Source organism: Polyergus mexicanus, unplaced genomic scaffold (assembly GCF_030449975.1).
Source record: "Polyergus mexicanus isolate NDT 795.1 unplaced genomic scaffold, iyPolMexi1.0 SCAF_3, whole genome shotgun sequence".
Classification (NCBI taxonomy): Eukaryota; Metazoa; Arthropoda; class Insecta; order Hymenoptera; family Formicidae; genus Polyergus; species Polyergus mexicanus.
The window spans coordinates 4,071,972-4,098,397 of NW_027223323.1; the positions used below are offsets into that span (position 1 = coordinate 4,071,972).

General features: G+C 34.6%; 2 protein-coding genes across 2 annotated transcripts in view; one reads left to right on the top strand and one right to left on the bottom strand.

The window, feature by feature from the left end:
• Window positions 1–26,426, top strand: part of Cad99c (cadherin 99C) — a 100,249-nt gene that overhangs the window by 45,814 nt on the left and 28,009 nt on the right. The window contains exons 2-4 of the mRNA XM_070293648.1: window positions 20,167–20,242; window positions 24,359–24,424; window positions 26,210–26,388. Of these exons, the coding sequence (XP_070149749.1) occupies window positions 20,167–20,242; window positions 24,359–24,424; window positions 26,210–26,388 (321 nt within the window). The remainder of the gene's footprint in view (window positions 1–20,166; window positions 20,243–24,358; window positions 24,425–26,209; window positions 26,389–26,426) is intronic.
• Window positions 1–26,426, bottom strand: part of LOC138932095 (uncharacterized protein C15orf61 homolog) — an 81,750-nt gene that overhangs the window by 26,781 nt on the left and 28,543 nt on the right. The gene's annotated exons all lie outside the window — the stretch shown is intronic.

The following is a 26,426-nucleotide window of genomic DNA, read 5'->3' on the forward strand; positions in this document are numbered from 1 at the left end:
TTGATTACCTTGATCTCGCAATATAGTATTTGTATTTCCAACTAATTTAATTCTCGAATGATTATCTCGCCATACGATAATAAAACTCATCCGAGTATTGAAAGACGAATGGGCTCTCTTTCGCTTTTGCTTTCCCTACTTAATTTATTCCATTGAAAGAACAGCATTGGAAACGAGTGATCGTACATGGCCGGAGGTGAACATCGACCTTTCATCTAAACTGCTTTCTACGACATACGAAGCAACGTTGAAAGCGCGGAGAATCCTATACGTCTGCTGCCAAATTGCATTAACCCTCGAAAGCTGGCTCGAACGATGAATTACATTCATCCTTATGGATGAAATGCACGTGCGTTCCCACGTTCACCACAGTAATATGTGTAATTTAACTAATACGCATTTTTAACGGATTTGTTATCCGTGTAGCGGGCCGCGAATAGTCGATCAATATCAATTGCGATAAGATTAATTGTTCACCGCGAGAATGTTTCAAGTGTGATCGAAGGGATCTAATTCTGCAATGCTAAAATAGATATTTCCCAGGAAGCTTGTCGTTACCGTCCATATCGTTGCCTTTAAGAATTAAACTTCGCGGAATACTCTTCGCCGGAGTCTCTTTGTTTCGCGTTCGCAAGTAGGACAATTTTACGGTGAAAAGATTCGAGGTCGAAAGTGCACGAAGCGGCCTCGCTCACCACTTTCGACGGTCGCACTTGCGCTCACGGCGCTTAAATTCAACGTTTACGACTTGCTGCACGATCCCTTCGTTGTTTGAACAGGGCGAGAGACGGATTCTCTTTGAACTGGTATTACGCGTCGAACAAAGAACCTCGCCGAGTCTGGGGAGTCACGAAGAGCCATCCCGCGAAAATCCCTTCTGCTCGTCCAACGAAGTACGAGCTTTGTTCGATGGAAACAAAGGATACCGGTAGAAGGATATCTCTTTTTTTCTTTGACTTTTGAAAATCGCTACAATATGAACAAATTTATTCTTCGGAAAGAAAGCTTTTCGTTATTCTATTCCGATTGTAGCAACTATTTAAAAAAGTGTTTCAAAGATCGCGAGACTCTCTTCTCAATTTTTCACGAAGAATCTCGATTGGCAGTTGTACTGAGATAAATTTACATTTATTTATTCGATCTGAAACGTATAAAGCTGTGGCTTTCTTCGCTTTTGAAATCAGAGAACCGAACGAAACTGAAAGAAGCATAATTTCTTCATTACCTTTTATGTATATTGCAGAAAAAAAAGGTAATATCTTCGCGGTCGACCTTATTAACACATCTCGATATTTGTAGCACATTTAATAGGCTCCATTCCATTAGACGATAAATTAACGACGGCTTATTCGTCCGTGTACATCGCGTGTTAAACCTCGTTCCGCGGAGAACGCACGAAAGTACTAAAGAAAGAGAGAGACCTGGGGTAGATATAATAGTCGCACCCAACGGAAAGCATAGCGATGTTATGCTTAAGCGAATCGTATGTACGCTTCGTTACACTTATTTACGACGCTAAGTCCACATAAATAATGCAAATAAGTGTATATTTTTTGCGCTTGGGTACACTACGTAAATTCTCGGTACTGCGGGATATATCCTGATGTCGAGATAAAGAGAAGGGGGAGAAGATCAATTTTACGACTGGAAAAGAATTTTATAATTTTTTTTTTATAATTTTACATAGTAATTTTCGTAAAAAGATTTTATAATTTATAATTTTTATTTCTCTCGCTCCGATTTTTATTTGAAATAATAAATTATCGCGCGGATATACACGTTTTGATATAAAGTCCTATCATTGTGATACAGTTATGCGTCTAAATGATTACAGTGAATTATTTCCCGATACTTGTCGCGTCTCAAACAGGAATTCGCGCTATTATTATTATTATTTTTTTTTTCTTTTGCTCCAGTCACGTCACTCGAATATCAACAAGACGACTGCGTGTCTTAACAATATGCCGAGAAAAACGATCAACAAAAATACCGAGTAACGATAAATTTTTTATTGACTTGAAATATTCAACATTCTGTAATATAAATTTAGGCTGAATATATATTTTTTATGCTTTCTTGCATTTCCAACTAATTTCGATGATTGAGCCAACATCGCATATAAAGTCCAACATTCATTTAAAAAATATAATTTATTTCAGTTTGACGATGAGAGAAACTATTTATGAAAATTAAATTAATATTATATCATTTTAACTGTCAAATTTGCATATCTCGAGAAGACATTTCTTTTTTTATAAATTTAGGATTTTTTAATTTCATTTTATTAAATAATATTTAGCGTAAGGAAATAAATGGCATGTGTGTTTTGTAACATTCTAGTTTATATAAATTAGATATTAAAAGGGACAAACAAGAGAGAGGATATCAACAATTGTCAACTTGTTTTTGCTAGATGTAATCTTTCTATCTACTTTATAGCTCAAGTAGTAAAGGAAAACATACTACTAGGTACATATTTCTGCACATGATAATGTGCGTGCAATAGTATGGTCCGAACTCGCTGAGAATACTGATTTATATTGATGGAAACCACGATGCACGACGGTATATGTCAACGAGCGTGTCGTAGATCACTGGTAGCAGCATGTCAATCGGTTCTTTAAACAGTCAGTCCGTATCGTGGGCGATAGGATTGCTCAACTTCGAGCGAACAGGTGTGCTCTACAACTCTGAAGGAGCGTGACCGCATAGGAGGTGATCGAGACGGGTTGGTCTGAACGAGAAACCCACACGCGATTAGAATTGCGTCAGTGCGATCGAAGAATGCTCTTATTTTTAATAAAGTATATTGACTAATCGATTTTTACAAACGAAACTTTTATTTTTTCTATTTTATTTACTCTTCCTTCTTATACGCGTGCATCTTTTCGAAAATTTTTGAAATCTTTATTCTTTCTAAACAAGAATTTTAATGCGTTATTCTTTTCAATTTTTCTTCTGTCGTGTTATTAAACTTCAAAAACTCTTCATTTAAAGGATTTTTTAAAATAATAGATTTATTTAATCCGAGATTTTCTGCCAAGTTTTCAAATATGAAAAGTAGATAGAAAGATTTAAAGAATTGTATGAAGACCAAGGTGAGACGATCGAGAAAAGTTTCACTAAGAAAACATTGACTTTCAAATGATCAAAGAATTTCAATGGGAAAGAGAGCTGGAAATGACAAAACTTACTTTATTCCGACAAAAGAATATATCGCGCCGCGTTATTTTTTGATTCGATTAAAATTAAAATCTTCTCATCCGGTTGGAGAATTTGTTACGTATATCGATACATCGTTGCCGACGATTGTGATAATGTCAAAAAACACGGCAGTATGTGCGATTTCGACATTTATATGGGATTTCCGCTATCGCGATAAGTTGCCAAGTCTTGGAATCTTGACGAACCTGATTGAATAAAAAGTTTGATGTGGGTTAACGACAACTATCGGTCGTTAAACTAATGCTAATTGCACGTAACGTAATATACCTACGATACGGCCAATTACATCGTGGAATGTCTACAGCCGGCGAGAAAGAACGGAGTCTGAGCATAAAGGTCAAAGGGATCCAGTCCCGTTCTCCAATTTGTCGACAATTGCTTCGCGTTGAAAAGCGAAAGGTCAAATTTGGCAATAATCGAAATAAAGGGTAAACTTTTTAATCGAGCGTTAATTAACAATAATGTGACGTTATACACTTTAAATGTGATCTCGATGAAGAAACATGAGACATATGAAGTGAAAGTTTCTCACTCGATCAAGTTTTTCGATCGATCAGAATCGTTTGTATCGATTGCGTATCTATTGGCGGAAGTTCAATTTCTGACGGTTTTCACATTTCGATGCACGTCACGATAAGTTGTTTTCCTTGCATTTCCATCGCGATACGTTTGGTATGCGAGGAAAATCTGCCGATCCCCGTGGGTCCCATGATACAAAAGTAATATAAAATTGCGATATTCCTCAGAATCGCTCCTAAAGATATAACGCGGCAGTTGAAGCACGTAACTGTTCGAATAAAATTGCGTCTAGAGAGATTCTGTTGATCGGACGATTATCTTGTTAAAAAAAAGATATTACTCTCTCTCTCTCTCTCTCTTTATCTCTTCTATACATTTATTCTCAAATATAAGGAACATTGCTCAAAGCAATCCTCTATTTTTCCTTGAATTTAAAAAATCTGGAATAATTTTTTTCCAAGCGAAAAGATGATCTTACATTGATGTAATCGCGCGATTTCCGAGAGACTTTTAAAGAAATATTATATAATTTTTAGAATAATATATATAAAATCTTACTCTAATATCATACGCGAATCAATGAATTTTCACGATAATAAATTCTTTCTGGAAGCGCGTGGAAACATTTACCTAGATAAAAATTTACATACAAGTGTCACGCCGATTAAACGAAGTTACCACTTGTCACTACTGTATAACGAGAGCAGTATCATCATCGTCGTCATTTCCAGACTGGAGAACGCGGCGGTCCGCGGAAATTCCAGGGTTTCAGGCACGTGCTAGTTAATCCGATAGAATGTCAGCGGCGATGCTAAGAAGCGCGCGGCGCTGATATTATAAAATGTTCCTTCATATCGTCGAGGATGTATCCAGAATATCTCACGCTCTATAGATAAATCCCCCGCAATGAATGATGCTAGAGGATCTATCCGCGTGCTAAGCGTGCACGTCTGGCAGGTTACGAACCGTGATCGCGAACATTTTTATTCACGCGAAACAGGTTGCGGGAAACCGGCTTATTTTTCCTTCATTCACAGACGGGTTACGTACGATAAGCGATGTTACCGGATCTCCTCGCACACTTCTATGTCACGAAAAACGTTAGCGCAGCATTTTTTGCGATGCGTATACGTGGCCGTTATGTACACGATGTAAAATAAAGTCGCTCTCGCGTGACGTTGCAAATGAGAAACTTAATGGGCATGCAAACTTTAATAGTCGAAATGATGTTGCATATAATTTTCTTTAGCACGTGTAATTGCATAGAAATCGGTTTAATGAAATCTTTTTAATTCGCTTTTACGCTTATCAGATTGACGTTATCTATCAGTTTCATGAATCAGGAGTTCCCTCTTTGAATTATTTGCTACCAGAATATTCTACCAAATTTTCAACAAAAGAGCGAATCATAATAAAAATAAATTTGTTTATTTTAATATATATTCTTTTAAATGTTTGATACATAAAGAAAAAAAAAAATTGCTACGTCAATATTGCGAAATGCGTTAAATGAATATGAATATTTCGAGTAAAATTTTCCTTCATTTGCTGTCATTGTGAGATAACTTACTCTTTCAGTAAATTAATCGATTGATCGAAGATCTCACGAGAAAGTATAGATGCAAACGCTAATATGGGATAGTATGCTTCGTATAATACTAGCGAATTGTCGCAATACGGTAAATTCAACGAGATACGGACGAGAACGTAATACGGGCTGTTAAACAAGAGGATCGAAAAGCTGAGCAAAGCGGGACACTTTGAGATAAATAGAAGAGACATCGGGGAGATCACTATTGTACGAAAGGGACATGGGGGACCACCTGGTTGTACGGATTACTCGGCATGTAATCGCAGGTTACTATCTCCGCGTACAGGTACCGGTGCCCCACTGACTCTATAACCCCGAGCGATGCGACTATGGGGGTGTATGTGTGTGTATATGTGTGTATGGTATATTTGTGTAGAATAGATACCCTGCGCTATATAGATGTAGGCGATTATTTGCGAATGTACTTTGCATACACGTGGGGGAATTGCTCGACAGAAGTCGAGGAGGAGAAAAAGACAACGAGATAGCGAGATCGGTCAAACGTGATATTAACGTACGTTAACTATAAGACAGATGAAAAATTCTTAATTATCGAAGTAAATTTTTTTTTTTTTTTTTTTTTGCTCCAACACTTTAACGATCTTTCACTCTTGTTCCGAGTACTCTGTTAGGCGGTGCAACGTTTTAATTTTACAGAACATGTAGTTCACCTTCGTCTCTTCGACGGTACTTTCGCTTATTTAGCTTGAGGAAACAGGTAGAGATAATCTTTAGTCTGGTTCATACCGAGTATAATTAAAACGATGAAAATTTTGAGAATTTGTAGATAGATATAGTTTATATATTTTATATATATATATATAAGAAAGTAGAGAGATTTTTATTTACAAAACTATTTTCTTCAAAAATTCGATACTATCAGTATAAATTAAAAGTTTAGAAAAATAATTGCTTTATAATGAATTACTTTGATTAAGTTAATTAATTTAATCGAGCTGAATGTTGTATTATAATTACGCAATCTACGTTAAATTGATAAAAACGCGTTTCTCTTAAAATGATAAATCGGATGCTTCACTTGTGTTTTTTCCATCGAGTAACAAAGTGGCGAACGATAAATAACGCTTGAGTCGATACACGAAGCTACGCGTGAACCGATATTGTCGAGTCCTCCGTTTCGTCCCGCGAATACAAATGCGAAAGCGGGACTTGTCGATCCGGTGAGAGAGAAATAAGATTGAAAAAAAAAAAAAAAAAAAAACGATAATTTTACCGCGTGATCCACTTTCGATGGCCCACCAGCTGGCCCCACTCCTGCACATTTTATGCACTCGGGATAACCGTATCCCGTTCGAGATGCGATCGAGTCAAGTCGCTTAAATAAGAGCATCGATTCCAGCTTCGGCTTTCTACATTCGGGTTCCACAATATATTTTATTTCAATCATGTATTTGTCAGATGGATATAATATCATCGCTGTAATAATATACTTAGAATAAGTTTAATAAGAAGAAAAATAAGAACAAAATTTTTATATTTTAAATTTTACTCAAAATATTTATATTTGTTTGACGTCTTTGTAATATTCCCGTGGAATTTTTTTTTCTTTGTGTGTCAAACATTAAAAAAAAAAAAAAATATTAAAATTAAAAAATTTATTGCAAATTATTAAATTTATTAATTTGCTCTTTTGTCAAAATTTGGAAGAGTATTCTGATAACCGCAATATATTAATACACTTTCATCCATTATTATATACTTTGTGTGCGTGCGTGCGCGACAATTGTTCATTAATTTAAAGCTAAAAATTAATAAAAAATAATTGACTAAAAGATGAAAGAAATGCATTGTTGATAAGTTAACGGAATCATCTCAAGGCGAATATGAAAGAGTTGCGTTCTGCATTCGCGTCCATGTAACGGATACGATTCGCTGCGTTCCACGATACAGTAGCCACACCTTTTACCCTCTATATCTCCTTTTTTCTTCTCTGTACGCGCAATAATTTCAAGATAATCCGTTCTCATTTCTTCTTGTATACATCGTTTTGCGCGGATCAGTAAAGTTTGCTCGAGAAATCTTATTGTGCGAGAGATAAAATATTACGGTTAAACATGACCGCATATTTCAAAAATCGATATACACTCATATATAATAATATTTCGTAGATTATAAACGGCATCGGTGAAAAATTAAATCCACCGTCGTGAGAAAACGCACATGATGACAGCGTCAATCTTTCAGAAATTATGCATACATCCCGCTACCCTCCCTCTCGCGTTTAAGATTACGACCGGACAGCGTTTTCTTGTTCGGCGCGGTATTTCCTCTCGAGGAAACGAGCTTAGCAAGCGTGAGGGAGCCATAACTGGATTAGAAAATGATCCCCGATATCTCATATATACAGAAGGAGGAGCGAGCGTTTTTCACGCGAGCCTTTGGCTTCGGTATTATTATACTCTCGACGCCGTTCAATCCACGTCCTTCCCCATCGGTCCTCGTCCCGCCACGTGTCATGTATCGGCGTAAATTGGACAACGTCGGGAGTTACTGGACGAGTTAAAGCAGGTAATTGCGCATCCGTCGGATGTTCTGTACAAACGAACGATCGCAAACAGTATATTCTTGCGCCACGTCTAATAGTCACTGTTCTTTATATTCTTACGCTTATCAGGTTCGCCATCAAATGTCCATGTATGTCTACTCCTTCATTATATCGCTCGCATTTCCTTGTTCGTCTTGAAGATATACCTCTCCGCATTCTTTGCACGGATATATATGAATATGATGGAATAGATTATTTATATTACTAGAACAACACAGGCGCGCTTTTTTTTTTTTTCTCGGACATTTTTCTCATTTTTTTAAACTTTTCTCCCCATATATACAATTCTTTCCATATATATAACTTTTTAATAATCTTTTTATAAAATTTAGTTTCATTAATTTAAAAAAATTATCTTTCTTTATATGTATATATATATATATATATATATATATATATATATATATATAAATCTAACCTTCTTTTGTAAAATTAAATCTTTTTATAAAATCTTATTTTATTTATTTTTTTATCTTTAATATTTTTTTTTATTTAATGACTTATAATATTAATAACTACCATTTTATATAAAATAATAAGATTTCAAGTCAAATTAAACTTTAAACCTTCAAAAAGTTTAATATATAAAAATATATATTTTTATAAACCTTAATATATATATATAAAATAAAAAAAAATTATTAAAAATGAAATTATCCTGAAATATAAAAAGAAAGATAATTTTATTTATTATATAGAAAAGTAGGATAAAACTGGGTACCTTTTTGGATTTGTCTTTCTACAAAAAATCTGAGAGTAAAAAAAATTTTGCCGACCGTTAGTAATCTTTACTAAACCTTAAACTGTCAAACTGCCAAAATTCGCATGATTTGATAGTCGCAAATAACACGAGTGAAGCAAATCGCAGCGCACAAGGGAGGCAGCCAATCAGCATCACGGAAAGAAGACTTCAATGTTTCGATATATTCGAGTTTGAGGTTTCGTTTTTTTTTTTTTAGAAAGGGAAAGGGATTAACTAAAGTCTTGTATATTATTTTAAATTTCTCTTTTTTTCTCGTAAATATGGATTTTGCAATCCAAGTGATAATGGCTGATTTCGATGGAACAACGGTTCGTATCGTGTATGGGATATTTATAGTTAACAGAAAAATGAAGAATATGAAGAATCCTTGTTCTCAAATAAATTATTTGAATACGTGAAACTTACAATAAATAATTTAAAAAAATCTCGTCTATATTGTGCATATCACTAATCCGCATCTGTATGCATAAACCAACCGCGACGATTGAGAACGAAGCATTGTTCTTCGGAACAGGAGTGATCCTCGGAAGATCGGTATTCCCTCAGTCTTAAATCAGGTCTTACGGTCCCACATTGAGCCTTGCATACAATCGGAATGAAGGAAGGAACGGGGATCGGATTTACGCTTCGGCTAATTTCATATAATGCGGCATGGCCTAATTAACAGCGTACAGCGCTGCGCCGATGGCAGCCACCGGACTAACGAGCTTGTACTTTTCCCTGCCGACAGACGCATGACTAGAAGCGGCTGCGTGCGTCTTATGCGCGCTCTAAGTGTCTTGCAAATGCTTAGTTAGAGTATATGTTCGAGCGAGCGTATGGCATGTTCAAGGGCGTCGCATAATGCGAGAGACTGTACTCGCGTGAAAGTCTCCGTGGCTGCTGCGCGAGAATCCTCCACGTGGATGTCGTACACGCAAGAATCTTCCATACACTCGTGTATTGCGAAATATTCGACATCGATTTTAACGATACGAAATGCGTCTGTTAAATAACCGAATTATAGATCAGATAGAGTAATGTATTTTGGATAGATTCCTTGATAAACTTGACGTCTATCGAATAATCGAATTATAGATTAAATAGGATAGATGGATTTTGGAGAGATTTCTTGAGAAACTTGAAACAGATTGTTTTTTCTTTAGAGGAATTTGTAAAAAAAAAAATAAAATACGTCATGTGCAGAACCTCGCGCATCTTGGATATGTCAAATAGTATTCTCGCTTAGAGCTTCGCTGATTTAGTTGGTTGCCTTGTGCGAGCAACTAACGACGACGACGATGGATTTCTCGTCGAGTAGGGAAGACTCGTACTCTTCTTTGCGCTTGATCGCAGATTTACTGTTACGTATTGTTACAAGTCGCGTAATCGTAAGTTCTATGCGAATCCCACGGAGAACGCAATTTTAATGACGACGTAACCGACAATTACTGCGGAAAGACGAGAAGGATCTTAACTTAACTTGAGGAACAACGAAAGCTCAATTTAAGATACCCGAAACTGAAATTTAACAATTCAATCTTTCATCGTAAACTTTTAATACTTCAAACTTTAAACGTATACATATACAGTAAATTAAAACGAGAATAATGGCGTAGTAATTTAAGATATTAAAGAAAATCCAGAAAAATTACAGAGAATTTTCTATTTTAATTATTAGTAGAAATTTTTTTAAATATTTACTTTAATAAATATATTTTTTTTAATTAAAATATATTAATGTGCGATTTTATTAGAGAGTAGAAAGAAATAAATTGCTAGTTTTATAAAAAGAGAGAGCGAAAATAAAAGCTTTGCTAATATTTCGTTGTTTGTACTGGCTTAAAATTATCTTGCTAAATATTGAAAAAGAATCTATTTAAACAGAAGTCTTAAAAAAAATCTCTTGTTTTCTCAGCGCAAATCTAAAAACGTTCTGGAATAATATCATCTGGCGACTGAAGGAAGAAGATATTCGTTTCTTATCGCGGTGGGGCTACAGAACATTTTCTAAATTCTGTCATTCTTCTTTCTCTCTCCGATGTCATGCTTCTAAACTTCTGTCCAGGATACTTTGCCAAGCATAAGATCACGTTATACAAAGCGATGCTTCTTCTCAATAATATAAATGCCATTTTTTTTGTCGATTAAACGGGCGCTCTTTCGCTTGGATTATTCAATCCACTTGCATCCGATTGCACATTGAGAATGGCGGCATAATACAAAATAATGCAACGTCACGTAGAGTTACAGACTAAATACTTCTTGGCACTACATTTTCTTCTCTCTCTCTCTCTCTCTCTCTCTCTCTCTCTTACGATGGTTACCGGGCTATCAGATAATAATACAGCGCTGAACATAATCTGATCCGAGTAGCAAGAAAGTAATACCTTCTTGACCGAGAAATTACACGGTTCTGGATCGGCGGGTTAAATAATCCAAGTGCGATTTCTTTCGTGAAATCTCTCTCTTCCTTTGCGCGCGGTCTCACGGAAAGAATTTAAAAATATTTTTCATCGCGTAATGTGTGTATTTTTTATATGTATTTATTCCAATAAAAAGAATATATGTTAAATGTATTTTGGATTTATCGTGTTATCGTTAAGAAGTCACCAATTTCAAATAAAACTAAAATTGATGACAGTTTGATATGCATCTCCAATTTTTTTTTTTTTTTTATCATGGAATCCTTTATTATCAAAAGAATGACGTTTACGTTTTTACATTATTATTTTCGATGTGGTACCAGTTTTACTTTTCATTCCAACCAATCTCATTCAAGTTCATTCTCGATTTTCCGAGAAGCTCACATAAGTCCGAAATCTTATCTTTACACGGGGCGCGCCACATCGTTTACACATGCTCCTTCTTTGGTATTTGATTCTAAAGTTAGAATTAGTGGCTATCGTTATTCGCGATCGTCATTAATCACGCCCGAGCCATTCTCCCCTGGAGAAATGACTTTGCTTCAATCGCGCGGGCGCGATCGCGATGAACGGAATTACGCGGAAGACGTTGGCGAACGCGGTAGTGCATCGAGGTAGAAAGCTTACGTTAAGTCCCCGCGATTATTGCGATCAGCCATGCAACGCGACTCGCACGACGGCGTGCACGCCACGCGGGATTCCACAGCGGTGCACATAACACGAAAACGTCGACGCCCGGTAAATCATATTCAGATTCAGCTGTTACACTCGTCTAAGGCAACGGCGAGTCTCTCGCGATGCGCCCGGTTCGTTGCCGCCGGCGATTCTTTCACGGTAGGCTGGCCAAGCCAGCTGTTATCATTAAAAGCGAGACTTCCGTTTCGTGTTCCGGTCACTCGGTCACTAACAACTTCGTCGCCCTTCGGTTGACACGGCATGTGCAACGGAGAAAAGGTGTCCTTTAATGCAATTTTGTTGTTCTCGAGATAGGTATGTGGGAATGTCGCAGACAAAAAAATTTCATTTTTATCGCACTTTCTTTTATCCGCGAATTCTTCCACGTATGTATAAAATAGGTTTTTTTTTTTTTTTTTTTTTTTTCAAATAATAATCGAGATACACAAACGTCTTTTATATATAGCGTTTCGCTATAATAATAAAATCTTTCTTTTGTATTAAAATACTTAAAGTTTAGACAATCTTTGTTTTTATATTAAAATTACGATAAAATTTATATGATATAAAATATAAATATTTTAGAGTGAACATTTATTTATTTAATTGTCACTTTTTTTGGAAACTGTACGTGAATGTGCAAAAATTACTTCATTTACAACGACGTTATTTTATTACACGTTGCTCCGAAATCTCGTTGAGATTTGCTGAACAAGTGGCGTATAATCAAAACTTTCCATTTTTTTCGTATATAATTCCCGTATATATTATGTATAATCTGTGTATCGTAATCAGGATGAATCTATCATGTAGCCAATATTAATCGCGTACGCTACTATTATTATTATCATTTTTTTCGCCGTACGAAATGTGGATGAACTTTCCTTCCTGGAAATATTATTAATAATATCCCCTCTCTTCTCTTCGATTTTCCGGATGGATGATGAGTGCCGACAGAACGCAAAATTGCTTTCTCCTCGTTTCACTGATAAATGATCGTCGACGGATACTAATTGAGAGTGATCCGCATCTTTTGCTTTCTTCTCTAGTGGTAATATCATAAATCACTGGCGCTGATTTAATTATGATCCACGAAGTCACGCTATAATTATAGAAAAGCTTTACAATGATCGTAGATCATCGATCGATATCTACACCTGTTTCATCTCCGTACATAACGCTTCCCTATTTTATACTGCTGTCCATTGTAATGTACTGTTGTTAATTGCCTATCGTGCATAAAACATTTCATCCGTTCTCGATATAATGATTAATCTATTTTATTCGATGTGAGATTATAAAATCTATTTGCGTGACGACGGTTGGATAAGAATTTGACAGACTACAAATTTTTTTCTTCGCGCTATATTGCAAAAGAGAATTTGCCGTGATCAATAATGTACTCTCAGGAGATCTGTTCTAGATTTTGAATAAATTTGTTCTACTCTCTTCCCTCCCGAGGTTCTATTCAAACGTATATATTCTTGTTTGCTTCCATAGGATCGGTTATAGTATCCGAGTGAAAGATGAACAAAATTTCTCTCGCGGGACTCGAATGCGATCGAATTCTTTAAAAAAAAAACAAAAAAAAACGAGTGAGATGAAATGCGTGACGATGGCTCTATAGAATTTATCTAATAGACTAGGATCGGTTAATAATAAAAAAAAAAAATCTGGAAATATCGGGAGAGCGAAATCGAAAGTGATCGATAACGCGCGAGATTTCGCTTTCGGATTCGCGCGAGTGTATCATCTCTCTTTTCTCTTCCTTCTCTTTCATCCGTGAGTCTCTTTTTACACGCGCACATACAGTACAGCACGAGTGTTCCGCGAGGCTTCGGACTTGAGAAGCGAGAGGGATTTTATAAATTGTAGGCGGTGTGCGCGAATCTTATCCGCATCTCGATCGCGGCAGCTGATTCCTCGGTTGGCGGCGGGACAGCTTTCAAAACGCCCAAGCCGCATTCTAATGAACAATAAATAATCGGAGAATGTCCTTCTCGGTTCATATTGGCCGTCTCATCTTCGTGATAGCCGGTATCGAGGAATTGATAGAACAATCGACGGATTTCGCGGCATTTCCAAAGGAGCGAGATATTTATTTGTGATCGTAAAGTGCGAGAGATGCGACGATTCTACACATTTGAATTAAAAATTATATTTTTAACATCCAATATATATATATCCATCCATACTTAATTATATAAAGAAAATAAAATCTTCTTTATACACACAATTCTTTATTATATCCGAATAATGATGAATCGGGCGTGCTCTAAGTTTGGCGTGGCATATTCTTAATTAATTGCATTACGGCACGCGTAAGTTGGCCATTATCTCATCGCGGACGTAGGTGCAGAGCTCGGGGAGAACGCAACGTGGACAATAAAGACGGGAATCTTGTCTCTCGCGCGCATACATGAGCGTTTGTGTCTTCAACGAGTGTAGTTTATTAACTTGGCCACTTTTAATAGCGGAGCACAAAGCGATGCATCTCGGCGAGCGGGCACGCAACAGCTTAGAAGGCACGACATTCGTGCGCAATAATCCACGTCGGGAGACGATAAGTATAGGCTCCGCCTTGGGTTCTCTCCCCTTCTCCCTGTCAGGGACACCGTTTTAATTCAGAAATACCGTACCTCCCTACCCCGCCGCTCCTAGGGAACCGGCATGCACATTGCATTCTCGCGGCGATCGTTCTTTATAACCGGGGATTAACAATGAAAAACGTTTCGTTCGTATCCGTATGAGAGTAAAAACAACGCGTATGGTGTGCTTCCATTGTCGTAGTTTTCGTTTCCACGGAAGACACATTGTTACCGTTTCTGTGAATCAGAAAACATAATAAACCGGTGGCAATCTATTTTTAAGTGTACACATTTTTTTTTTTGCACAGCAAAGTTGTAAGCTAGATGGTATTGAATACTTTTTTATTTACTTTGTTTAGTACATATAAAAATATAGTTATCATTCATATAAAGCGCGTAAATGTCAATAATTTATAGATATATTTGCAAACAATGCGAATCAAAATTTTCCTATCAGATATGTGAATATGGCTAAGTAAATATAATAATAATTAAAAAGAAATATGTTGCGCAACTAACATTTTAATTTTAATCCAATTGCCGATTTCATTGAAAAACTCTTTATTGTTTTAGAAATTAACGAGTGACTCGATTTCTGTGAAGCGAAAAATCATATTTCAAAATTACTTTAAAAAAAAATGCATTGGAACCAAAAATTATATATTTTAATTAACGGAATAAATTAAAGAGAGAGATTTAATTTTGCGTTTTTGTTTTTCGCTTCGTTAGCATACGAATGTCGGTTAGTTTTATTATTTCCTTCTCATTCGGCTTTTAATTCCTGCTCGAAGCAAATGTATTCAAAACGGAAGAGGAGTAGCAGCTCGAAGGCTCGAAGAGCAGGTGCATCCTTCTAACATACGCATACGCGGGTTGGACGTTGGAGTGTGATACGTTAGCCATTAGGATTACGTTAGCCATTTGCGTTGCAAAGTTGTGTGCAATCACTGTACCAGCGGTTTAATTATTGTCTCGTAAAGCGAACAACACATTACATTTGCACTGTCTCGTAGCATAAACACAATATTGTATAATCACCGGATGATCAATTTAACTCTCGATCAGATATCGAATTATCTTGTCAATTTGATGGAAGATTATGCATGTAATAGATCTTGATAAAATCACTGATTTTTGCAAAATTGTATACGATTTATGTTCATAAATGATTTTGATTGGATTAAAACAATATCGACTTTATACGTTTGAAGCTAAACACTAGAATTATAAATAAATCACTTAATACTTATAATTTTATTATTTACATTGTAATATGCAAGTGCGAATCATATATTTTACTATTTTTATTATATAATAACACCTCTCGAGAAAACGATATAGCATTTTGAAAATTAATCCTTACCAGGGTGATTCCAGTTGTGGATCATTCAAATTATTTAAAATTTAAGCGAAAGTAAAAGATGTTACAGTAATTAAATCAATAAAAATTATGTAAAAATTTTATTTTTTATAATATTCATACTCGTTAAATATTTTGTCATACGTTTGGCATTCTTCCGAACAAAAATATTAAATTTTATTCTACTAGTAATCCAGAACTAGTATATCCTATATATTTCCTAGTATCTCTACTGCACTTATGTATGTACGGTGTCGAGTCGCACGACATCTTAGAAACGACCACCGGTGTTTCACAATGTTTTACCGTGGGTACCGATTTACTTCCGACTTAGATAGAGCTGGACTGAGACACGACTGTACTTTCGCGATTAATAAGGCAGATAGCGGAAAGTCGAGTAATTCAGCCGTTGTGGAAATACGTGACGGGTGAGCGTCAGCGTGTAATTCCTGAACCGTATGCTGACTTTGATGATATGATATTTCCAGGAACATTATCGATGTGTTACATATATCTATTTAACAGCCGTTTTTTTTTTACGCTACCTAGCAGCAGATCTAAGATCGTAATAATAAATTAATTGCTCTCTAATTAAGATATAATTTTCAAGAACATGATGATTTATATAATAAGCATTTAATTTACGGATTCTTTTGAATAGTTTGTAACTAAAAGTAAACCGTACGCTTTCGCAAGGGAAACATAGAATTCGGATTATATATAATATCGAATATGCAAACTTAAAATAAGCATCTATAGATATTTCCTGATTTTTCCGCTTATAAATTCATGATTTAAGTCTTCCGATTATCTTGTAAAAAGGAAATAAATAATAGGTAGAGGCAATATCTCAAGCAAATAAATATTTATACAATATTACGATCAGGTCGTTGCATTTAAAGGGAAACTTTCATGGAAATCCCATATTTTAGCGATTATAATCAAGGAAGTCGGGACAATAGCTTGTAGAGTGCAAATCGTAATTAATGTGCTGCATAATCGAAATTAATGTCACGTCAGATACAGTCCGATCTTGATATTGAATCCGATACGCCCCCAAGATAGAAAAAGTAAACGTTAGAATACAGAGAGCTGTGTACGAGTAAGACTCTTATTCGGATAGAAACTTTCCTTTGGTTCTCGCGTGACCCGACTTACTTCGAAAAGATCACGCTCTTAAACTTTACAACACATAAATCCGTGTAAAGTACGTATATCGACGTACTGTCGATATGTACCACTTCTGGTTTCTTGAAAAAAAAAAAAACGACACGCCTCTCTCTCTCTCACACACACACACAATCAATTTTTCGTAAATCTATTATTTTCAAATATTTTTCGGAGATAATTCTATCTATCATATTAATCACGATTATGAGCAATTACAGTCGGAATTTACAAACGCTACAATGATTTACTTTAAATATATTTTTTTGTAATTTATTTTACTGGATGATTTCAAATAAAAAGCAATTTACAGATAAATTCGAAAATTATAATTTATAATTAATACGTTGCTACATCTCGGATCACTTCGTAACATATTCAACGCCATAGATAAATTACAAGAAAATGAATTGCGTTCTTGTCTCGTTCATTAATGCGTTACAACCCCCGCGATATTAATTATGCAATTCGCAAGAATTACGGCAGAGCGCGTTGGAAAATTTCCCATTTAACACAATCTATCATTCTCATAAGTCTTCGCACCGACAAGGTACTATTGTAAAGACGGCCTTGCAAGATATTTCAAATGTTTCTTTCTTTATATGTATAAGATATGCTTTCAAATGTTTCACTTTAATACAGTATTCAGTAAGATTTTTTTATATTATTTTATTATAATTTTTATAACAGCGTAATATTATGATGCTGAATGCTATATATTAAATACAATGTATTGAATTATAAATTATAACATAATTAGAAAATATAATTAGCGGATTTTATACAACTACAAGCTGTCTTCTTGTTTCTAATCACCATATATATCCAATGCATCCTCTTCTTTAAGTCCTTTATCCGAAATAAATTTGAAAAGTGTGTCGAACAATAAAGCATTGAATAAAATATTTTAAATTTTGATAGAAAAATAGTTATTATCTATATAAAGATTACAATAAAGCAATAATTTGAGTTTGTTACTTCGATTTTCTTTGATTAAATGAATAAATTACGCGAAGTATGCGATTCGGTATCTATCATTGCGATATATGTATGTTAGTTACATATTATAAAAGTTAATAAATTATCTTATCATTAATTATCTTATTATAGCATATAATTTTTCAATACTGATCGCAATCGCATTAAAAAAAGAAGCTCGACGCGCCATTACTTTTATATTCGAGTGTCGTCGCGCGAATAATAACCAAGCCGAGGCATGTAAATATTATTTACATTAAACCGAGCTCGAATTATCGAATGTAAAGGATTTCGTCATAAATTTTGTGCTATAAACCGCGAAATCGGACGCCTCTTGGCGTGTGCTTATCCTGGTACGGTGAATGGAGCGACTGCTCGTTACATCAATTACGGCGTCCTCTTTGACTCTCGAGAGGATATTGTGCGCGATCTCGTCGTTCGTAACCGCATTTCGAAAGGGAACTTTGTAACCACGAGAGAAAAAAAATTCCGAATACATCCGCCACGATGTATACCTATGTATGGGGATCGATGAATAGCGCGCTTCTGCCTTACCTTTCTCGCTGTTTAGGTTAGCGTTTTTAAAGATGACTCAAATATTGTTTTAAAGCGATTACTCGAGAATTTTAGTGTTTTAAATTTTCTCAGTCAAAATCTAGCTATCAGATTTTAATTTATTTCAGTTTATAATATTGTTCAAAGTTTTACTTACATAGGGTTTTTTTTTTTTTTTTTTTTTTTTACGCGAAAGTCTAAAATCGAAAATCAATGAAGACAAGAGGCGGACAAAAATAGTCTAGCACGAGATCAAAAATAACGGAGTGCGTGATTGTCGGGAGACTTTCGTACATGCGAGACAGTTGCACGAACGACGCTACAGGCGATAGTCTAATTTAAACGCGAAGTGCCTACACGATATAACGTAATTCGCAAACACGCGCGAAGTTCTCGGCTGAATGCGGAACTATAGAGGCTTGTACAATTTCCTCCATTACGATTTTCGATTTTTGTCTATTAGAAATCGTACACGTTATCTAGCGAAAGCGCGTTATCTTCCTTATGTCATATTACGAAATATATGTAACGATTGTCTCTCAATAGGAAAGTCTTTCAATGCCCGTAAAATGCAGACTGTTATCAATGTAGTCAGCTTGCATATAATGCTCTGTGTGAGAGAAAACACTTTGAATAATTTATAACCAGATAAAAAGATAGTGGCAATACAGTTTCTTCCTTTAAAGATCGCGGTTGATTGTTTCACGCGCGAATCTTTATACGCATAGATTACGCATCTCTCTCGCAAGGTCGATCGTACTTCACGCGCGTTGATGAGAGAACCGTCGCACTCGCACGCGCGTGTTCGGGTGAGAGAAATCACCGGCAGAATCTATACGGTATCAAGCAAACGCGGACCCAACGGGGGTGCCCGAGAGATCACGCGAGACTGATAACATTGTTTTGTTCGGCATTTTATTCGCGCTGACGCATAGTCTTATTTACGCACGGTGCATCAACGGTGCATTAGCATAAGACCTCACAGAGCCGCTTGCGCTATCGATTCTATTTCCCTCGTGAGATCCTCCCGGTGTCTTCTCACGTGAAAGAGAATGCGCTCCTATTAAGCTTTTGACATTTCGCACGGCTTTATCTGCCAGTTAAGTTTCCTTTGTGCTAATTAACCCAAAACTGAAATGTGCATAGATGTCACATATCCAAAAGTTTTAGCAAACATATCTTGTGACTCGTCGAAGATGTAAAATATCCCAAAAGCATACTTTATTTATTACGAGAAATATTATTGAATTATCTTCAAAATCTTCTATTTTGATTTGTTCAAATTATACAAGAATTAGAAATGGCTGACATTGCGAAAAGAAATTAATGCGAGAGAAAAGTTGAATCTAATGGAAGTATTTCTTGAACATACGTTTAAAGTTACCAAAGTATACACGACGCTTGTGTGTGTTTAAGAAACAATGAGATTATCTGTCACTAACATAAAGGGAATGGGATATTATTGATGCATCACGAATTAAATGGCAGCTCGTGATGGAAAGTTCATCTTGTATTTCAAGAAATTTCAGTAAAGTAGCTGCTACTTAAAAGTCACCAAGGATCGCCGTGAGCAGTCAGGAGAGCGTGACTTATGAATATGATGATCTCTTTGGTGAATATAGATCTCGCCAGATGCGATTGATTACGGGAGGGTCTTCTCGCGATCTTTCATAATTTACTTCATAATTTCTGTCCGATTATATATGCATTGAAATATTAATAATATTATAGGTTCAATTTTAGATATTAATTATGTGACCTTCTCTTTTTGCAGGCAAAAACAATGACCCACTGGTTCTGGTGTTTGCTATGCGTGATTTTACATCTTGGGAACGCTCACGCCAAAGTTGGTGAGTATATTAATTAATGGGATCATAAATTGCTCTGTTGCATTATTCCGTTGCCAAAATCAAGACCTTAATGAGAGAATTGCAAAGTTGCCTTTAAAATTTTTTCAGAGATGCGTCGATTTAAAGAGAGACGTTCTCTCTCGGTCGGCAAGAGAGTGGAATAAAATTAGTACAACTCGCGCCGTAAAAGTCATGGTTGAATTCGCGCGGTTTCCCACACGCGTAAATCTATCTCAGCTGATTGTCAATTACTTATGTCACGGCCGATGGGTAAGCCGTGTACTTTATTGTCGTCGCCGGGCATAAACGCGAAGCGTTCGGGAATCGATGACACGTGCGGAAGTATAAGTTCTTCTCTTCGGTAGTTCTTTTATTTTCCGGAGCATGTTGCTCGCGAGATAACAACGAAGTTATTTATACGAGTTATTCATGCTTCTTCCGATTTACCATCGTTAACGTTATTAAGTCTTATTAAGCGTTTCCATGTCTTGGAAAATACTCGACATAATATCCTTCTTTTTTATGCCATGAAAAATATGAATAATATAAATTGTTGTTCCCTCTTCTTTTTTTATCTCCATTTTACGATCGTAAAGTGAAAGAAGAATATTCTAAGTGCATTGACGCTTTATGGAGATTCGTGCTTCACGAGGGGGATTGATAAGCTCAATGGAAGCTGCAACCAACATAAACCGCATGCACAAGAGAATGGCTTTAGAATGGATTGGGGATAAAACATACATAATACATTCCGACGCGATAATTCGCGTGTTTATAGACGGGAGATATAGGTGCGGTTGTTTTAAGGTGAGGGTTGAAACGGAGAAACATGATTCACCGAAGATGGTGTTTAACGTTTGGTAATTTGAAAAAAGTATTTACAAATTAACAAAAGTATATTTCCCGTATTTTTCTATGCGAAAAATATCGGTTTGAATAAATTTATTTTTATTAATTTAATTTAATTTAATTTAATTTATTTATATTTATTTTTCTAAACGTTATATATATATATATATATGTATAACGTTATTAACTTTATGTAGTCGATATCTTATATGTAAGTATTAGGTTATTTTCTTTTTACGTGAGAAGTGATACACGACTTTATAACAATTCAGGTATTGCAAAACTTTTTCCGATAGATACACCAAAATACAATCTTCTCACGGTAATGGATTCGGCGCTGAAAACCAAGTTTTCGTCGCAGAGGTATCGACTTTGGCTTTTAGTATCTGTTCCCACGACATGCTTGGATTGTATACAACCGGCTGTCATTATAATGATAGGTTGTTAGATTCTAGAGTACGTAACCCATATTGCACGTGACTTTTAAACAATTGTCTACAAGGGTTTGGCAAAGTCCAGCACGCGAGTGTCAGACGCGCTGAAAAACAAATCATGCGAAATCACAAATTGCCACGAGATTTTCATCGATGATCCGAACATAGATCAGCCACCCTTACAAACCTTTGCATCTCCTATAAAACAATTCGAATATGTTCAGTAGAACGATAACTACCGATAGCGATCAGCACGATGGACCGTTCGTTCTATACAGTATGCGCTTTCTAATACCGCGATCACTTTCTACGTGGGAAGAAATAAACGGAGTTTGCCAGTAGTAGCTCGCTGTCCCGGGAGATTTACGGGAGAAACTTTATGAGAGCAAGGAATACGTAGCTGGCTGGATGATGACGAATGCTCGCGTGAAAATTGCGCGAGTCGGCAATATGGACGGCGATATGCGGAAACCGCGTGAGTTGAGTTAAGAGGTCATGTGAATTGGATTACCCGAGTTCTAAATTCTAGATTAATTAATTCGATGTCCATTAATTGTAACTGATACGAAAAATATATATGTAAATATGACTCAAACGAAATATTTATAAAGAAAGCTGATAATTTTCCTGTTTATATGAGTAAAACGAACAGAACATATAATAGAGAATATTTTGCTATATTTTCTCTCGATATTATTTAAATTATTTATTTATTTTATTTTAATTTTATTTAAAATCAAATCTTTATACATTTATAGTTATCAGAAAAATACTCTTAATTTTTTTCTAATATTTTTTTTATTTTATAATTTACTTAATAAATTTTCAATAATTTACATAAATCCATTATCACGAAATTATATACAAAACTCTCCGATTCGACGCGGCGCGCAGCGATTGAGTTGTAGAATATAACGTTGTGATCTGAATATATTTAGGTAAAAAAAAGTGATAGTGTTAAAATAATTAATATAAAAATTAAATTTGTAAAAAATCATTATTGAGCCCAATCTTCTATTTATTTTTTATTAAAAATTTAATAAAAGAATTATATAATCCTAAAAAAAAAAAACTTGGCTTGGATACAAACTTTTGTAAAAAAAGTTGATATTATAAAAATTTCTCTTTGTTCTCTTATCTAAATAATTTAAATAATTATTAATCTTAAACATATCGAGATATTTCATGCATATAAATATTAAAAATATTTCAAGTATCACGAAATAAAACCTGAAATATTTTACATACATGCATTATATTATAGAATAATCCAACAAAATTTTATATAAAGAAATGTACTATAAAACTTTTTTATTTACTTAATTGTCTGATCGTTGTGACGATATTATTTAGTCGGGAAAAAGCGCGAGACGAATTTATAAAACACACAACTATCACGTTACGTTATAAATCATCCTGCAACATAAGGAGCCCATATACAATATATAAGTAATGGCAGCATATCGGTAATTAGCTTTTCGTTTTCATTAACGCGCAAATTCGATCAATTCGTCTGTCTGTCGGGATGCCGTGACAAAAATCGGCCATTGACCGGTCTCTTTCGTAACAGCTGGCATATACGAGTACGTACGTCAAAATGTGCCTCGAGCTCGCAATGCTATAATCTTCTTGCTTAATGTAAGCGTTTTGCGCGTCACGTTTCCGTCCGAACGGACTTCTCACATCTGTCTGAGAGAGCATGGGAATTCTGAGAATAAATCAAACACAAAAGTTTCGCGCCAGAGCATCGATTTCTACAGGATGTCGTGACGCTACAGCTACAACAAACTATTTGCGAATGTAGTCTCTGAGATTTTTTCATAAATTCGGAGCAATGATTTTTAACAAAAATTTGAACCGCGGCTTTCTGGAGATAGTTTCTTTTTCCAATTTTTATTATATTATATCTCAGATATCGCATTGAGATTTTGTGTAAATAAAGCGTATTTGAAATTAAATAAAAAACAAAAATTTATTATTATATTATATTATATTATATATTCTCAATTTGCAACTGTGAGTGAAATTGCTAACCAGATATTTGATAATTGTAAAATTAATTGCGTTTCAGTTTTTTTATGTAGCTTTAATGGCACGTAAACGAAATTAGAGTGCTCCGTTTGTAAATACGCTGCAGAAAACGATATTGCATTCTTGCCGTGAATATATAGCCGTTATAATTTAATTTATTGCTCAGCTGATTGCCTTTTCTAGTTGATAAAACTACAAATGCTTTAAAGAAAATTTGTCATCGTGAAAAACATTTTATGTATTTATTTTCAACTATTATATTATATTAGCACTATTAGTATTTATAATACGTTTAAGAAAAGTATTAAATCGTCTCATTTCAGTTTTATTATTAAATTTTTCTTATATATATATATATATATATATATATATATATATATATATAATTTAATAGCTTATATAATAGCTTATATATTACAAAAAGGAGAGAGAGAGAGATCTCTCTCGAAAGAGAGAGACAAAAAATTATATACAATGAATTTTTTCGAGTCATCATAACGTAAATGTCACATACATATCATAATAAAAATCTTTGTAATATTTATAAATAGAGAACCTTTTGTGCAGATTTTTTTAGCGTTTTATGCAATATAATAAAAAAAAATTGTTATTTTGCAATATTACGAAGTATATTAAAATATTATTTCTGTCTCTTTTTTATTATCTCCCTAAAATTTTTACTCTAATATATATATAAAAATGATAAAGACTGACATTTTATAATTTTACTGAATTTGACACGCAAATATGGATAAATTAAAATTAATATTAAACTATAAATTTTGTACGTTTTATATTACAGGTTTATGCGAAGTGGAATCAGGACAATCGAACATCATACTTGACATCGAAGAAAGCAGGGGAAATGGTGAGTGTAATGTGTAATGTATTGTATATATATATATATATATATATAAATATTTAAATTTCTTGTATTTTCTTAAACTATGGTTTTCGTTTCTTTATATTTGTAATTTAAAATATTAAAATTTACATGTTTTCTAGAAATCAATATCAAAGAATAATACAATATAATTTATTAAAATTGCAGATATAAAAAAATGTAAATTTACAGATAAATGACAGAAAATCAGGGTAAAAATATATTTTCCTTGTAATGGATCCGCTATACTTCTTGCATTTCGTTATTACTTTTTTAGCGTTTTTTCTTTACATCATTATACTCTCATTCAGTACTCGTTCTTGTGTGTGACAATTTTTATTCTGAAACATGATAAAACATACGCGATTTTGTCCGGGAAAGATTTGGTACTGGTCCATTATATTCAGCTATTATATTTTTTTCGCGAATTATAGCTCCATATCATCCGATTCTTGATTTGTTCCACATCGCATTCAGCTGTATCGATCGCAACTATTCAAGTATCGTTTTTCACATTCACAAGTAAATTGTTTCCCGAACTAACGGATCCAATTTCGAGACTGTATTGCATGTCGCAACTCTGAACTGCTGAAATTATAGGGAAAGTGGGAGAGGGGGAGCGGCGGAGGGAGAGGGCAAGTTGCTGATCGATGATTATCGAAATCGAGCTAGTCACGCTGTTAATGCTGATATCACCGCGAGAGAAATCATCTTGTACGCCAAAGATCTGAACAACTATCTTTTGCTCGTTCTTAACATACCGCCATGTATACATAATGCGTACATAATTTTTGTTGGCGGGTGATTCTGAAAGCAAGCTAATTTTGACGGGGAAATGACTTTATTATTATAAGCAAATGATACTAAATTTATTCCATATATTACATTAACGTATTAAATCTTGGAATAATTGTTATTCCGGAAAAATTAAAGAGAATAAAGAGTCAAAATCTTCCGTCTCTCGGATTTACTATATTCTCATATCAGTTAAATTATGTTGTTCCTTAAATGTATTAACAATGATTTTGATATTTTTGAATAGATAAATTAAAAAAAAAAAAAAAAAAAAATGAAAACGGATATACATATATTAAACTAAGATTTATCAGCACAAATTTAATTTAATCTAAATGTAATAGCATCAGGACGTTGAATTCGTTTCAACGAATGACATCTGACAGTATAATAGAAAACTTAATTAGCTCGGTCAAACGAAAGTAATTACAACGACGATAAAAATTAAAGGAAGAGAATGTTAGAATAGTAGAACAGTCACAATACGTTTGTAATTAAACCATATTGGCTTTCACTAATGAGATATTACTCGAGATTGATATCAGCCCACCAAGATAGTATTCATTACGCGGAACGTAGACGGATTGATCTTTGCATGAGAAAGCCGTATTATACGAGCAATAAAAGATTTCCTTGAGAATTGGTTGGTTATACGAATTTAATTACCCTCTGATAATTTCTTGTATATATTTTAATAAAACGAATTTCTCTCTCACGATAAACGAAATTAATATTGATTAGAAGTTTTAATTTTAGTTTTTTAAAATAATCTTCTTTCATTAATAATTGAAATTTTTTATTGTCATAATATTTCATTGCTTACTTGGTTTAAAATAAATAGGAAAAATATCGTCGAAGTAGAAAACTCATTCTATAAATTTGCAATTTATTAAAAATTCCATTTTTCTCGTCCTAGATACAAGATAAATTGATATGCACAACGATAATCGCCTTCGCCGTCTTTCTTACTTTCAGCGATCGATCAGAGAACCGTACCGGAAGAACTTCCAGTGTCCGGTGATCCTTATAACGAGACCATGCTGGAGCTTATCTTTCCAGGAAGGGCGCCTCTTTTTAAATTGAATGGCAAGAAATTGCAGCTTCTGGAACCATTGGATAGAGATGACGAAAATCTCTCGCATGTGGTTTTTCAGGTAAAAAGACTTTAATCTTCCGCAAAGTATTACTGGAG